This window comes from Entamoeba dispar, genomic scaffold (genome assembly GCF_000209125.1).
Source record: "Entamoeba dispar SAW760 scf_1105229457953 genomic scaffold, whole genome shotgun sequence".
Classification (NCBI taxonomy): Eukaryota; Evosea; order Mastigamoebida; family Endamoebidae; genus Entamoeba; species Entamoeba dispar.
Genome location: NW_001852950.1, coordinates 1 through 12,854, shown reverse-complemented (window position 1 = coordinate 12,854; position 12,854 = coordinate 1). Strand labels below are relative to the sequence as shown.

The 12,854-nt window shown below is 20.8% G+C and overlaps 1 protein-coding gene across 1 annotated transcript, besides 40 other annotated features; it reads right to left on the bottom strand.

The window, feature by feature from the left end:
• Window positions 1–222: 222 nt before the first annotated feature.
• Window positions 223–307: a sequence feature (AT_rich).
• A 30-nt stretch (window positions 308–337) lies between these two features.
• Window positions 338–520: a microsatellite.
• Window positions 521–552: 32 nt separating this feature from the next.
• Window positions 553–727: a microsatellite.
• Window positions 619–766: a microsatellite.
• A 59-nt stretch (window positions 767–825) lies between these two features.
• Window positions 826–1,007: a microsatellite.
• Window positions 1,008–1,150: 143 nt separating this feature from the next.
• Window positions 1,151–1,326: a microsatellite.
• Window positions 1,252–1,434: a microsatellite.
• Window positions 1,351–1,541: a microsatellite.
• A 34-nt stretch (window positions 1,542–1,575) lies between these two features.
• Window positions 1,576–1,719: a microsatellite.
• Window positions 1,720–1,724: 5 nt separating this feature from the next.
• Window positions 1,725–1,807: a microsatellite.
• On the bottom strand, window positions 1,807–3,016 carry EDI_183650 (uncharacterized protein; the record flags this gene model as incomplete). The annotated part of the gene is made up of 3 exons (XM_001734015.1): window positions 1,807–2,152; window positions 2,678–2,726; window positions 3,013–3,016. 3 exons carry the CDS (start codon window positions 3,014–3,016, stop codon window positions 1,807–1,809), a joined length of 399 nt encoding a protein of 132 aa, XP_001734067.1.
• Window positions 1,888–2,023: a microsatellite.
• Window positions 2,038–2,071: a sequence feature (AT_rich).
• Window positions 2,253–2,406: a microsatellite.
• Window positions 2,505–2,676: a sequence feature (AT_rich).
• Window positions 2,757–2,790: a sequence feature (AT_rich).
• Window positions 2,917–3,055: a sequence feature (AT_rich).
• A 115-nt stretch (window positions 3,056–3,170) lies between these two features.
• Window positions 3,171–3,198: a sequence feature (AT_rich).
• A 93-nt stretch (window positions 3,199–3,291) lies between these two features.
• Window positions 3,292–3,347: a sequence feature (AT_rich).
• Window positions 3,348–3,587: 240 nt separating this feature from the next.
• Window positions 3,588–3,642: a sequence feature (AT_rich).
• A 43-nt stretch (window positions 3,643–3,685) lies between these two features.
• Window positions 3,686–3,771: a microsatellite.
• A 55-nt stretch (window positions 3,772–3,826) lies between these two features.
• Window positions 3,827–3,930: a sequence feature (AT_rich).
• A 284-nt stretch (window positions 3,931–4,214) lies between these two features.
• Window positions 4,215–4,410: a microsatellite.
• Window positions 4,287–4,462: a microsatellite.
• A 35-nt stretch (window positions 4,463–4,497) lies between these two features.
• Window positions 4,498–9,192: a repeat region.
• A 2-nt stretch (window positions 9,193–9,194) lies between these two features.
• Window positions 9,195–9,261: a microsatellite.
• A 15-nt stretch (window positions 9,262–9,276) lies between these two features.
• Window positions 9,277–9,311: a sequence feature (AT_rich).
• Window positions 9,312–9,534: 223 nt separating this feature from the next.
• Window positions 9,535–9,572: a sequence feature (AT_rich).
• Window positions 9,573–9,804: 232 nt separating this feature from the next.
• Window positions 9,805–9,844: a sequence feature (AT_rich).
• A 12-nt stretch (window positions 9,845–9,856) lies between these two features.
• Window positions 9,857–10,693: a repeat region.
• Window positions 10,694–10,704: 11 nt separating this feature from the next.
• Window positions 10,705–10,880: a microsatellite.
• Window positions 10,881–10,978: 98 nt separating this feature from the next.
• Window positions 10,979–11,122: a microsatellite.
• Window positions 11,123–11,141: 19 nt separating this feature from the next.
• Window positions 11,142–11,270: a microsatellite.
• A 1-nt stretch (window position 11,271) lies between these two features.
• Window positions 11,272–11,443: a microsatellite.
• Window positions 11,444–11,484: 41 nt separating this feature from the next.
• Window positions 11,485–11,670: a microsatellite.
• A 23-nt stretch (window positions 11,671–11,693) lies between these two features.
• Window positions 11,694–11,853: a sequence feature (AT_rich).
• A 1-nt stretch (window position 11,854) lies between these two features.
• Window positions 11,855–12,008: a microsatellite.
• Window positions 12,009–12,010: 2 nt separating this feature from the next.
• Window positions 12,011–12,043: a sequence feature (AT_rich).
• A 20-nt stretch (window positions 12,044–12,063) lies between these two features.
• Window positions 12,064–12,654: a repeat region.
• A 5-nt stretch (window positions 12,655–12,659) lies between these two features.
• Window positions 12,660–12,697: a sequence feature (AT_rich).
• A 4-nt stretch (window positions 12,698–12,701) lies between these two features.
• Window positions 12,702–12,849: a repeat region.
• Window positions 12,850–12,854: the final 5 nt, after the last annotated feature.

The window sequence follows — 12,854 nt, the reverse complement described above, 5'->3', positions numbered from 1 at the left end:
TTTGGGGGGGGGGGAGAGGAAATTGCTATGAACCAAACACTACAAAATAACTATAAAAATTACAACAAGTTATATTTAAATAATTATCTAAAATAGAAAGATATCAATACTGAAATAATGATAAAATCAATAATCAGCATTGACACGAGGATGTTTATGAATAGTGATGTAAAATGGTATACCCTTTTTGAAGTGGTTAAGAAAAACCAAGAAATAGAATAGATAAAATAAATAATAAATATATTTATAAGAGAATAGTATTATATTTAATATATCAAAAGAACAATATGTTTATTTTAAAAAAAAAGAATGTTGCTCTACAAAAAATGAAATGAATAAGATGAATATAAATAATAAATATTGAGAGATAAAAAGAAATATTATAAATATAAAATAGAAAAAGAAATGGAAAAGAAAAAAGTATAACATATATGTAAGAAAATGAGTGAGAAATAAAGGATAAAATAGGATAAAGATAAATGAATAAAAAAGAAATAAATATGAAAATAGAATACAAAAAAGAGAAGATAATAAAAGTATTCAAGAATGGATAAATAGAATTGAAAAATACAATAAAAAAAAAGAAATAAAATATATAATTAATACTTCAATTCATAATAAATTAAAATAAATATTAAAGTTAATAATCAAATTAATATTAAATGATGATAGAATGAAAAATATATAAAATAATGAAATAAAATATGAAAATAAATATAATGAAATATCTAAAAAGTATGTTAATGAATTAAATTTAATTGATTAACAATTTACATAATTTATTAATAATATGTTCACATATTTAACTTATGATTAATATTAAACAAATAAAAATAGAAAATAAAATAATAGATCATGATATTAAAACACAAATAAATAATGGTAAGATAAATAACATGAAGAAAATACAAAAATTATTCATAAAATTTAATATAATATCAGAAATAATTAAAACACAAAACATAAATAGTTATACAACAGAGAGAATATGAATAATAATAGAAATATCTAGAAATGTTATTTATGAATTAACAAGTTCAAATCAATCTTTATTTGATGAATTGAACATAAACAATGTTAAATTAATAATAATACAAGAAACAAATATAACAAAAATATAATGAAGTCATAACAATTAACAGAATAAATGTTAAATAAACAACCAATTAGTATATAATTTGATTGTGTAATTATTTATATAATAAAGATTAAAATTCAAATAAATCAGTTGATTTTATTTTATTATCAAAAAATTATAATTATAATTATATGTATTAATTATAATTAGTGAATTTAATCTCTATGTTAATGAAATTAAATAATTAAATTAAAAGAAATATGTATTAATGATGAAAATAAAATAAATAATATCAATAAAGATAAAATATTAATAATAAAGAAATAAACAGAAAAAAGAACTAATAGAGATAATAAAAAGAAAATAGAAGAGAAATAGACAAAACCAAAATATAATAATCAAAAACAAAGAATGATAAATAAATAACAAAGAGTAATTTCAATATATTAAATAAAATTAAAAATTCTAATTATTCATACGTTAACAATCAAACAAGTAATAAAATAAAGTGTCAATAAAATAAATGAAATTTAAAGATAAAATAATATAAAAAATAAACAAAATCAAATACTTATTAAATAACAATAAATATACAATAATTAAATATACATAAAGAATAATAAAATGAAAATAAAATGAAAACACAAAAAAGAAATAATAAGAATATTTAATTAATACTAAAAATTAGAAATAGAAGATTAAAAAGAAAATAAGAAAAGAAATATAAATTATTGTTGATGAATATTTGAAAACAAATCATAAACAACAAATAACAGAATTTCAAACAAAATAAAATACATATCATTTAGAAAGAAATATAAGAGAAAGAAGAAACAAATGATAAACAAAGTATTAATAGAAGAAATAACATAATATATGAATATAAATGAAGAAATAAGTAAATTAACAGATGAATAAGTAGAATATATAATTAAATGAAAAAATTGAAACATTCTAGGATAAATTAAATTAAATAATTTTTGATAAAAATATCTTATACCAATAAGAGAAATTGATCTTTTTAAAATTGTAGTGGCAAAAAAATAATGAAAAATTTGACTTATTAAAAATTGGCTAAATTACGCTCAATTTTCTTTATATTAAATATTTTCATTGATATTATCTATTGGTATTCATTTGGAATAAATCAAACTTTATTTTAATGTATTGATGTTTCTTTTTATTAATGTTATTATTATTGATGTTGTTATCATTTTTAATTAGTTATTGAAATGAAAAATAAAATATCATAATTTATATCATTATTTGTTAGATTTAATAAGTAATTTAATTCTTTTTATCATAATGTTATTATTAATTTCATTATTTCATCTGATTTGATTTATATATTGAGTGTTTTCATTCATATTTATGTTTTTGTTTATGAGTAAGTGTTGAATGTTATTTCAAAAAGAATAGTTATAACATTAAAAATATTAATAATAAACTAATTTAATGTAAATTATTTAATAAGAAAGTGTTATGTATCATTTGAATTATATAATAAATGGAAATAAAACAATCATATAAATGAACTAAAATTATTTATTCATTTTAATTATATATTTATTATTTGTAATACTCTATTTAAATAAATACAATGAATAGAAATGATATTGTGATATTGCAAGTATTTTAAATTCAAAATCTATTATTCAAGGAAGATAATTGAATAAACATTATTATATATTATATATCATATTATTTATTATCACATTCATTTCATAATAATATACATATGGTAAATAAGAGAATAAATGAAAATTTACTATAATTAGATTTATTCTCTATTCATTATCTATATTTAAATATTCACTAAAACTGATTGGAATTGATTGAAAATTTTATTATTCTAATAAATAATAATGATATTTTCTATAACCATTATATGAGAAAAGAATAATATAATAACAAGAATATTAAATTAAAAAAACACATGAAATACATGATAATTTACTAATTATTAAAATAAATAAAGATATATCATTTTCGAGTATGATAATTAAATGATGTAAAATTCATTTCTAAATGATAACAACAATAAACAAATATTAAATAAGTTTGTTCATTATAAATGCATACTTCGTATTGCAAATAATATATTTTCTTATAATAAAATAGAAAAAAGAATAACCATTGTAATAATGATGTAGTATTAATAAATATAATCACTGTAGAAGTTGTAAAAATTTCAAATATGGTAGAAGCAATACATAAAATAAATTTAATTGTAAATATTTTGTAAAATGATAAATAAATATATTATAAAGAAATACAAATCAAAAGAATAGTATTAATACATATAGAATCAGTAGTGATTAATATATTATAGAGAAATCAAATAAAGAACATTAATTTACAGTAACAATATCATATGATTAATAAAGATTTTTAATATTCAACATCAACATTTTTGAATCATATAATCATTCTATTAATTATTCAATCAATAATCAATTAAGAAATACAATTGTAAGTATTATCATTAAAGAATATGAGAAATTATCACATTATTTAAATAAATTATATATTATTGACATTAATAAATATAACTTTATTATTTTGTATTGAATATGAATATGTATCATGTTAGTCATAATGAGTATGATAAATATAGAATTAATAAGAAAGATAAATGACAAAAATATTAAAAATAAAAGAGTAACAATGATTATAGAAAAAGAAAATAAGAAAGGATTGATTTATCAACATGGTCATCAAAATAATTTAAATCAATGTCAAGTTGTGATATAATGTTAATTTTAATTGATAGAAAATATATAATTTAATTGAAATATACAAATTACTTGATGATATAATAAAAAAATGAATCATATAAACATTTAATTAAAGAATCTCAAATTATATTACCAAATATGAATTATATCAATACATCAAACATAATAGATATTCAACTTAACAATGTAAAAATAATGAACTAACTAAATAATTATACTCTATTAAATGAACAAAGATATGAAGATGAAACTAATGAGGATATATAAATTGATAATGATCAAATGCTATTCAACAAAATCATTCCATCATCAATATACATTAGATGTTTAACAATGATTCGTAATAATCAAATGAAAATAAAGAAACAGCATAAACTAATAACAATAATTGAAGATATTAAGTAAATTAACAATGATAAATTTAAACAAGAAATCAAATGAAATAATAAATAGAATATATTACTAAATCCAAAATAAATAAACAAATAATAGTATTAGTAAGCATAAACTAGTAAAATTAAGTATAGTCAATATGAATTTCACTAACAAATAAACAAAACTTAAATATAATGAATATAACAAATAAACGAATAATAATACAAAAGAGATTGTTCAGAAACCAAATAAATATAAAAATAAATAATAACCTAATCGTTATAAAAAAATGAATTTAAAATAAATAAGAAGTTAATTAAGTATTAATAGAACTTGTGTATATTGTTCCTGGCTCAGGGGAGACTAATCCCGTCCCTTCGTCTTCGTCTTGTAGTTCAACTACATATGTTTGGTTGTGATCGAAACAGTGTTCCATGACGTCCATCATGTTTTTAATTACAAGGTTTTTAATTTCTTTAGTGATGTCAATTTCGATTTTTAATTGTTTGATTAATTTAATACTTTCGGCATTTACTAGCCCATTAATCGAAATTACTACTGGAATTATTTTGACATCTTTTAATTTCTCTATTTTCATTACCCTATTTTTCAATTCCTTATACATATTTCTTTTCTTCCAATAGGCTCCATTAATATTATGATCTGCCACAATAGTCATATCAATTATTAGACCAGTTTTATTCTTTTTATCTATTACATATATATCTGGTCTTTTATGATATAGTCCATCACTTTTTGGCATTATTTGTTTGTTCCATATCATATTGATGTCGTTGTATTGGAACACTGTTTCATATGGGGTTTTCTTGTATTGTTTATTTAATGTGTATTTTCTTATTAACCCCTCCCATATGATGATGCCAATATTGTCATGTTTTTCCATTTGTGATTTCTTATGACCAATACAAGATAGTAGAATGTGTTCTACTGTGGCTATCTTGTCTTTACAAAGTGGGCAGTACTTTAATCTTTCATTTTTTAATATTTTCGCTTTCCTGTACCCACTAAATATTGCTCCATCTTGCATTTTAGTTAATTGGAGAAATGCATTTTTCTTTATATTGATGGACTTCCATGCATTGATTGTAGTAGTTTTATCTACAAATTTTGACTCGAACCATCTTCTAAAATGTCAACTTGTTTGATTTCCATTTTTTGGTGTATTTGTTGGTCATTATTTTCTTTATTTTTTCTACTACTTCTTTTTTATTTTCATTTTCAATTCATTTATTATTTCTTCTATTTTCGTTTCTGGGATTTTATGACTTAGTGCTTTTTTAATTCTATTCCATATTCCTTTCTTGGAATACCATCTATTTATTATGTTATTTCTTATTTCACTCTCTCTTGTACAATAGTACATTACTCTTCTAATTATTTCAATAACATATTCGTCCCTTAGACTTATTAATCATTCACCAATTTCATTTATATTGACATATAGACGGTCTTTGGAGTTACAACCAATGTATTTTACCTTTCTTAAATATTTTCTTATCTCCAAATCTATTCTATCTAGGTCAGTTACCTTCCAATTTACTACTGATGCTGAATATCTGAAGATGGGTATTACTTCAGTATTAATTCTTGTAATATATCTTCTATTACTACATTCATCAGTATTTATCTCTTCCATTTTCTTCATCATCTTTTATTTGATGATTTTACAATTGAATATATCATTAATTTCATCGGACTGCCATACACCTAAATATTTATACAAGTCCTCTCCTTCAATTATTGGGATGTTTTGCATTCCATCTGGTATTTTATTAATGTTCTTTAATACCATTCCTGATTTATTTTCATTTCCATCCCTATTCCACTTATTATTTGTTTAATTTCATTGTGGATTGTTCCCATTTCTTCACTACTTTGTGTCATTATTCTCAAATCATCCATATACAATGTATGGTTTGCTTTTGGGAACTTCTCTTCTATGATTTGAGAAATTATATTCATTTGGATGATGAAGAGTAGAGGGGATAATGAATCACCTTGTAAAATTCCTCTCTTCAGTTTAATACATCCTAGATATTCATTATATTTATATCCTATGAATATCTTCCATCTGTTCATCATACTTTCTACAATGTCTATGATGACACTTTCTACATTAAAATATTTAAGTGATTCTATTACCCATTCATGATTTACTGATTCATATGCTTTCTTAATATCATAATATGACTCTACATATTTTGTGTATTTCTCTTCTTTTTACTGATTTAACATATAAGTGTTAATTAATCGTTCTTTATCATCAAGAGATTGCAGTTTACATCATAACTGATTTTTACTAATTTTTAATGATTCATTATTCATGTTAATTCTATTATGAATCTTCTCTTTCAATATGGAGGTAAATACTTTTATTATTACATTTGTACAACTGATAGGAAGATAATTAGTGACATCGTTCATATCACCTCCTTTGTGGATTAATATAGTTCTTCCACTTACCATGTCTAGAGGGATGTTTTCATTGAAGTTTAACAATTCATTGAATATATTAAGAATGGAATCTCTTGATGATGACATTCTCTTCCAATAATACAAATATATAATGTCAATACCTGGTGATTTCCAATTACTTATTTTCATCAGGCTTAGATTTAAATCATCCAATGTGATGATGACACTATCATAATTCCTGTATCTTTCATTCCACGAGGTGATTTGATTTATTTTCAAATGTTCTTTATTTAATATCACCTGTGTTTCATATAATGATTTCCAATATTCTAAAGTAATATCGTTATTTGGATATATTTCATTTTGTGGGTCTTTCTTCTTTATTTTGATTTTCTTATTAGAATCAAACATGATTTTATTTGTATTGATTCTGACCCTTTCATTCTTATTAAATTTAATTCTTTCTTTAATCATCGTCATCATATATTTTAGGTACTTTATTCTTTCTTGTGCTTTCATTTTAATTTCATCTGCATTTTGTTCCTTCAATCTCATGATGCATTTTATTCTGTACCATTCCATTGATTAGATCTTCTATTCTATTTATTTTCCTTAGGATTTCTTTTATTTCATCAAATTTATCTCATTTAAATTTATTTTGGAGATAGTAATGCATACACATTGAAATCCTTTTCATATCTTCTTGCAGATTTTCTATTCTGCTTCCTGACCATACCCTTTTATTATTAATTTCTCTTATTAATTTATCTGATTCTTTCCTTCTCCAGTAATAATTAATATTTACACATTTATCTATTTTCATTCCTTTAACTTGAGTGATGATAGAGTTAAGATATTCATCATCAATATCAGTAGAGTTATTTTTTATGATAATATTTTTTATTATTAGATTACACTCTACTTTCCTTTCTATGATGGAGTTCACTTTCATTTTAATATATCTTTTAGTTGTTTCTTTTATTCTATGTGACTTTTTAATATTATTAATGTATTCTTTCTGATTATTTACATTAATGTTTACTACTTTTATTATGCTTTCTATTTGTTCCCATCTTAATTTCTTATTTAATTTCTTATTTAACAAATTAATTGCAAAACAATACAACACATCAATTAAAATTCTATTTGTTTGATTTGTTGTGTTTTCTTTTCTTCTTGATTGATTATCATTTCTTGTTTTTTGACACTCAGTGTTTTGCTCCCTTCTTCTTCTATTTCCAGAATTGTCTTTTTCATAGGGGTAGTTTGGTTCATTTGTATTGTCCCAGATGATGATGTTCTCAGTATTGGTTGTGTGTTTATCACTAGGGTCATTGTTTTCTTCTTCTCCAGTTCCTTCTGGGATAAAAAATTTTCGATACTTTCTTGTTGCTTTGATATTAATTGTTTTTGTTCTTCATTTTCTCTTTGTGTATGGTCTAGTTCTTTTCTTGTTATTTCTGCAATCTCATAGTTTTCAATCCCACTTTTTTGATATACAGAGATTTGATTTTCTTTATCTCTTATGTTCTTCTCTAGCAGCTCAGCACTCTTCTCCAGCTCATCACCTTTAAGGACTTCGTCCTTCTCCTTCTTCAGCTTCTCATAGCTAGCTCGGAGTGTACGGATGGTTTCATCCTTACCTCCTACTTCTATGATCCTTCTACCATTTGCTTCATTTATTTTTGATTGTAATGAAATATTTTATTATTTTAATTTAGAGTTTTCTTTTCTTATTTCATTATATGTAGTTTGAATATTGTTTATTTATGTTTGAATCTTTTCTATTTCTTCTTTAAACTCTTTCCTGACTGTTTCTCGTGCTTTTTGAATCATTTCATCTGAAATGGTTCGTTCTTCTTCCATCTTTTTTGTTTGGAGTTCTTTGATAGTTTCTTCTAATTCTTTAATTTTATTTTGAAGTGTGTTGATTTCTTCTTTGTTGCCTTCTTCTTCCTTTTTCTCTTCTTTATCTTGTGTTTTCCTTTTATTTTCTTTTTCATTTATTATTCTTGCATATTTACATCTATCGTTCATTTCTTTGTTTCGATTTTTGTTTTTGATTTCTTCTTCGATTCTTTTAATATCTTCACTTTTCCAATCTTTTGTTTTCTATTTGAATTCTTCTTTGTTTTTCTCTAGTGTTTTCTTCTTTCTTATTGAATATACTTCTTGGAGAATATTATACCATTTCTTTTCTTTACCTTCATACTTTTTAAGTATTTCTGAATATTCTCATTTCTCCCATTTTCTTGTTATTCTTTTAATTTTCTTTTGAATTTCTTTTGTTGTCAACCATTTAGGTTTCTTGTTTGTATAATGTTTATTATCATTATATTTACTTTGTTTTTTATTTGTTTTATTTGTATTCTTCTTTTTCTAAACCCTTTTCTCTTGTTATTTCTTTTATCATAATTATTATGCATTTTATTGCTATTGAAGTTCTTTCTTTTCTTTGAACTTGAATATCTGTTTGTTGTTTGATTTTCTTTACAAGACTCTATTACATTACTCAATAACATGGCAACAAAATTTGTTATATATTCTGAATTGATAAAAGGATCTTTAAAAAAAAAATGAATTTAAATAAATAAAAAGAAAATAATTTAATAATTTAATAAGAACATAAATAAAACTAATATTTGAGTCAAATTATTTTTAAAATAAAAAAGAAATATATTTTACAGAAAATGAAGTTTGATACGTTTGAGTTAAATATAAATGATGATAACAATGAAAATCAAGGACAATTTAACTATTTTTTTTAATCAGTCAAATTTTCTATTAATTTTTTGGTACGACAATTTTAAAAGACCTATCTTATTAAAAGTATATGATGTGCTATAAATGTACTTTTCATCAATACATTTTTGATTAGATAGATTTGGTTTTATAAAAACAAGAATGATAAATATAAAATGATAGTTTATTTAAAAAAAATTAAAGGTGAAGTAGAACACTAAGAAACTAAGAACAAAAGAGAGTACATAAATGATAAACATAACAAACATTAATAATTTAATCCAATAAATATATAAAAACACAATATAATAGAAATAAGAAATAGAAGAATAAAAATGAAACAAAAAAAGGAAAGCACGAATGGCCGAGTGGTCTAAGGCGTCCGCTTTAGGCGCGGATATCGAAAGATGCGTGGGTTCAAACCCCACTTCGTGCATTTTTATTTATTTCAATTTTATTCATTTTTTATTATTTTGTTTACTTGAAAAAAAATAACAAATAATAGGTATATCCACAATTTGATTTTATGGTTATTGAGAAGTGATTGTTTCAGTTTCTTCAATATGTTCTATTTCTACAATAGAGCTCATTTCTAACATGTGAGAATTAGAAGGTTCCTCTTCTAATGTGTTACTAGTGTTGAATATGTAGAACATTAAGTATTTCATGTTTTTAATAATGATTATTCGTAGTATTTTGGGGAAGTCAATTTGTAATTTTAATGTTTTTAATCTTCTTACTGTTTCTTTATGTATCAACCCATTGATTGTTAATATTACAGGTATTATTTCTACATAAATTATTTCTCTACTTTGTATTAACTTCTCTTGTAGTTCTTTGTATTTATTAATTTTGTAAATATATTTTAATTCTATATTTCTATCTTGACATATGGCGACATCAATAATATATCCTTTTTTTTCTTTGACGTTTTGATAATATATATCTGGTCTTCTAGCATTAAAAGAATGGTCACTAACCAACAAGTCTTTATTGTAATTTATAACTATTTCATTATTATTAATACACTTATGAGGTGTATTAAAATCTATTTCATCAAATTCATTAAAGTATGTAAATATGTTTATATATTTGTTTACATACATAATCATGTTTTGATATTTGATTATTCTTCATTACAGGACATCCTAACAAAATATGGTTAATAGATGGAATTGTGTTAGGACAATGTTTACAATATTTTAAAGCATCATAATGGAGTATTTTAGATTTAACACTTCAATTCATAGTTACTCCTTCTTGTATCTTTACTACTTGGAGGAATGTATTTCTTTTTATATTTAATGACCTCCATTGGTTACTGATGGCAACGAAAAAAGCAAATAAGAGAAAAATGAAGAGAAAGAATGATATAAAAGAAAAAAGTGAAATTAAGAAGTAGAAGAAGATGAAAAGAATAAAAGTAGAATGTTGAGATTATAAAATGAAAGAAGATAAAAAAGAATATTTCAAAAAGAGATAATAAAAGATGAAAAGAATGATGAAATAAAGGATGCATTTTTTATTACAGAAATTAGAAATATGAAATAAAAAAAGCGTTTAATTTATTGATGCAAATTATTTAACATTATTTTATTTATGCAATTTATTTTATTCTTTTTTATTTTTATAATTTTTATTTATATATATTATTTATTATCTTTTTTTCTTTTTAGTATATTGATTATTTTAATTTATTATTTATTATTCTTTTATTTATTTTTCTCTGTTCTTTTATTTGTTCATTTTTATTATATTTATGAAACATTTCAATATTATAAAATAATTTTATTATTTAATTATTTAAATGATTTATATTAAAATGAATTTATTTTATATTTTATTGTTTTCTTTTATTGTTATTTTATATTTTAATAATTTCTTTAATATCATCATTTTATATTATTATTATCTTTATTGTTTCATATTTTTATTATTTATTATTATTGTATTTTTCATTTCTTATTTTATTTTAATTTATTATTATTATTTATATTTCTTTTCTTTCTTATTATTCTTATTTATTCTTATTATTTCTTTATTTCTTATTTTTCTATTTGATTTATTTTCATTTGATTCATATTTTCATTTCTTGTTTTGATTATTTTGATTTGATTTAATTTTAATTTTTATTATTATTATATTTTTGATTATTCTTATTTATTTATCATTTATTTATTATTTGTTTTTATTATTATCATTTGATTTATATTTATTATTTATTTCTTTTATTATCTTTCTTTTCTTTATTCTTTATTATTTATATTATATTCTTATTTCTTATTATTTATTTTTTATTTTAAATGATTGTTTCAATATTCATCATTTTATTTATATCTATTATATTAATCTTATATCATTAAATTTTATCATTAAATATTGAATAATCAATGTGATATAACAAAATAATTTAATTAATATATCATTATAAAATGAAATAATTAATAAATGATTTCATAATGAATATTAAATTCATAAAATATTGAATAATATAATACAAAATGATAAATAAAAATGATAATAATAAATAAGTAATAATACAAAATATAAATAATAATAAATATAAAAATGATATAATACAAATATATTAATCAAATTAATATATAAATAAAAATAATTAATAATAATAATAATAATAAACAAATAATAAAATTGAATATATTTTTTTATTAAACAATCGAATAAATAAATAAAATAAAAAATAGTTAATTAAGTATTAATAGAAATATTTTCTATTGTTCCTTGCTCAGGGGAGATAACTAATCCCGTCCCTTCGCTTTAAATGTATTTGTTCTTCAACTATTGCCTTATTCTTTGCTTCTAGTTGTTGAATTATGAGAACTTTCTTTTCTCATTTTTGATGTGGAAATAGAGTATTTTAGACATCACTTATTTAAATATTTATTATTTAATTTCTTTTTAATTTTGATGAGTATTAAATTCTTCTTTATTTTCTTATTTTAAGAAGAATATATAATTACTACTGTATTACTTTGGGTTAATATTCTTTTTAGTATCAACCACTAGACCATTTTTTTGATAATCTTATATTATCAAATATATTTGTATCATAACAAGTAATAATATCATCTTTATAAATACCCATTCTTTTATTATCAATGATATCCCATCATTGTACATAATAATCACTGTTATTCTTGTAGTATTGATTATGATGTTTTTCTAACCAATTACAACATTATAATCAGTCCATAACTGGTAGATTTGAATGATGATAATATTTTAGGGTTCTGTGTAGTTCTTTGACATACCACATTCAAATCTTAAAGAATATTATATTAATAAAATTAATAACATTTAATTTAATGAATAAAATGAAATGATGTTTATTAAAATAATATAATGATAAAATAATAAATAAAATGAGTATTATAAATGTATATTTAATTATTTAACCATCTGATTTTAATCTTAAATACATTAAATTAAAATGGAAGAGTTAATAAACAAGAGCACTCAATCTA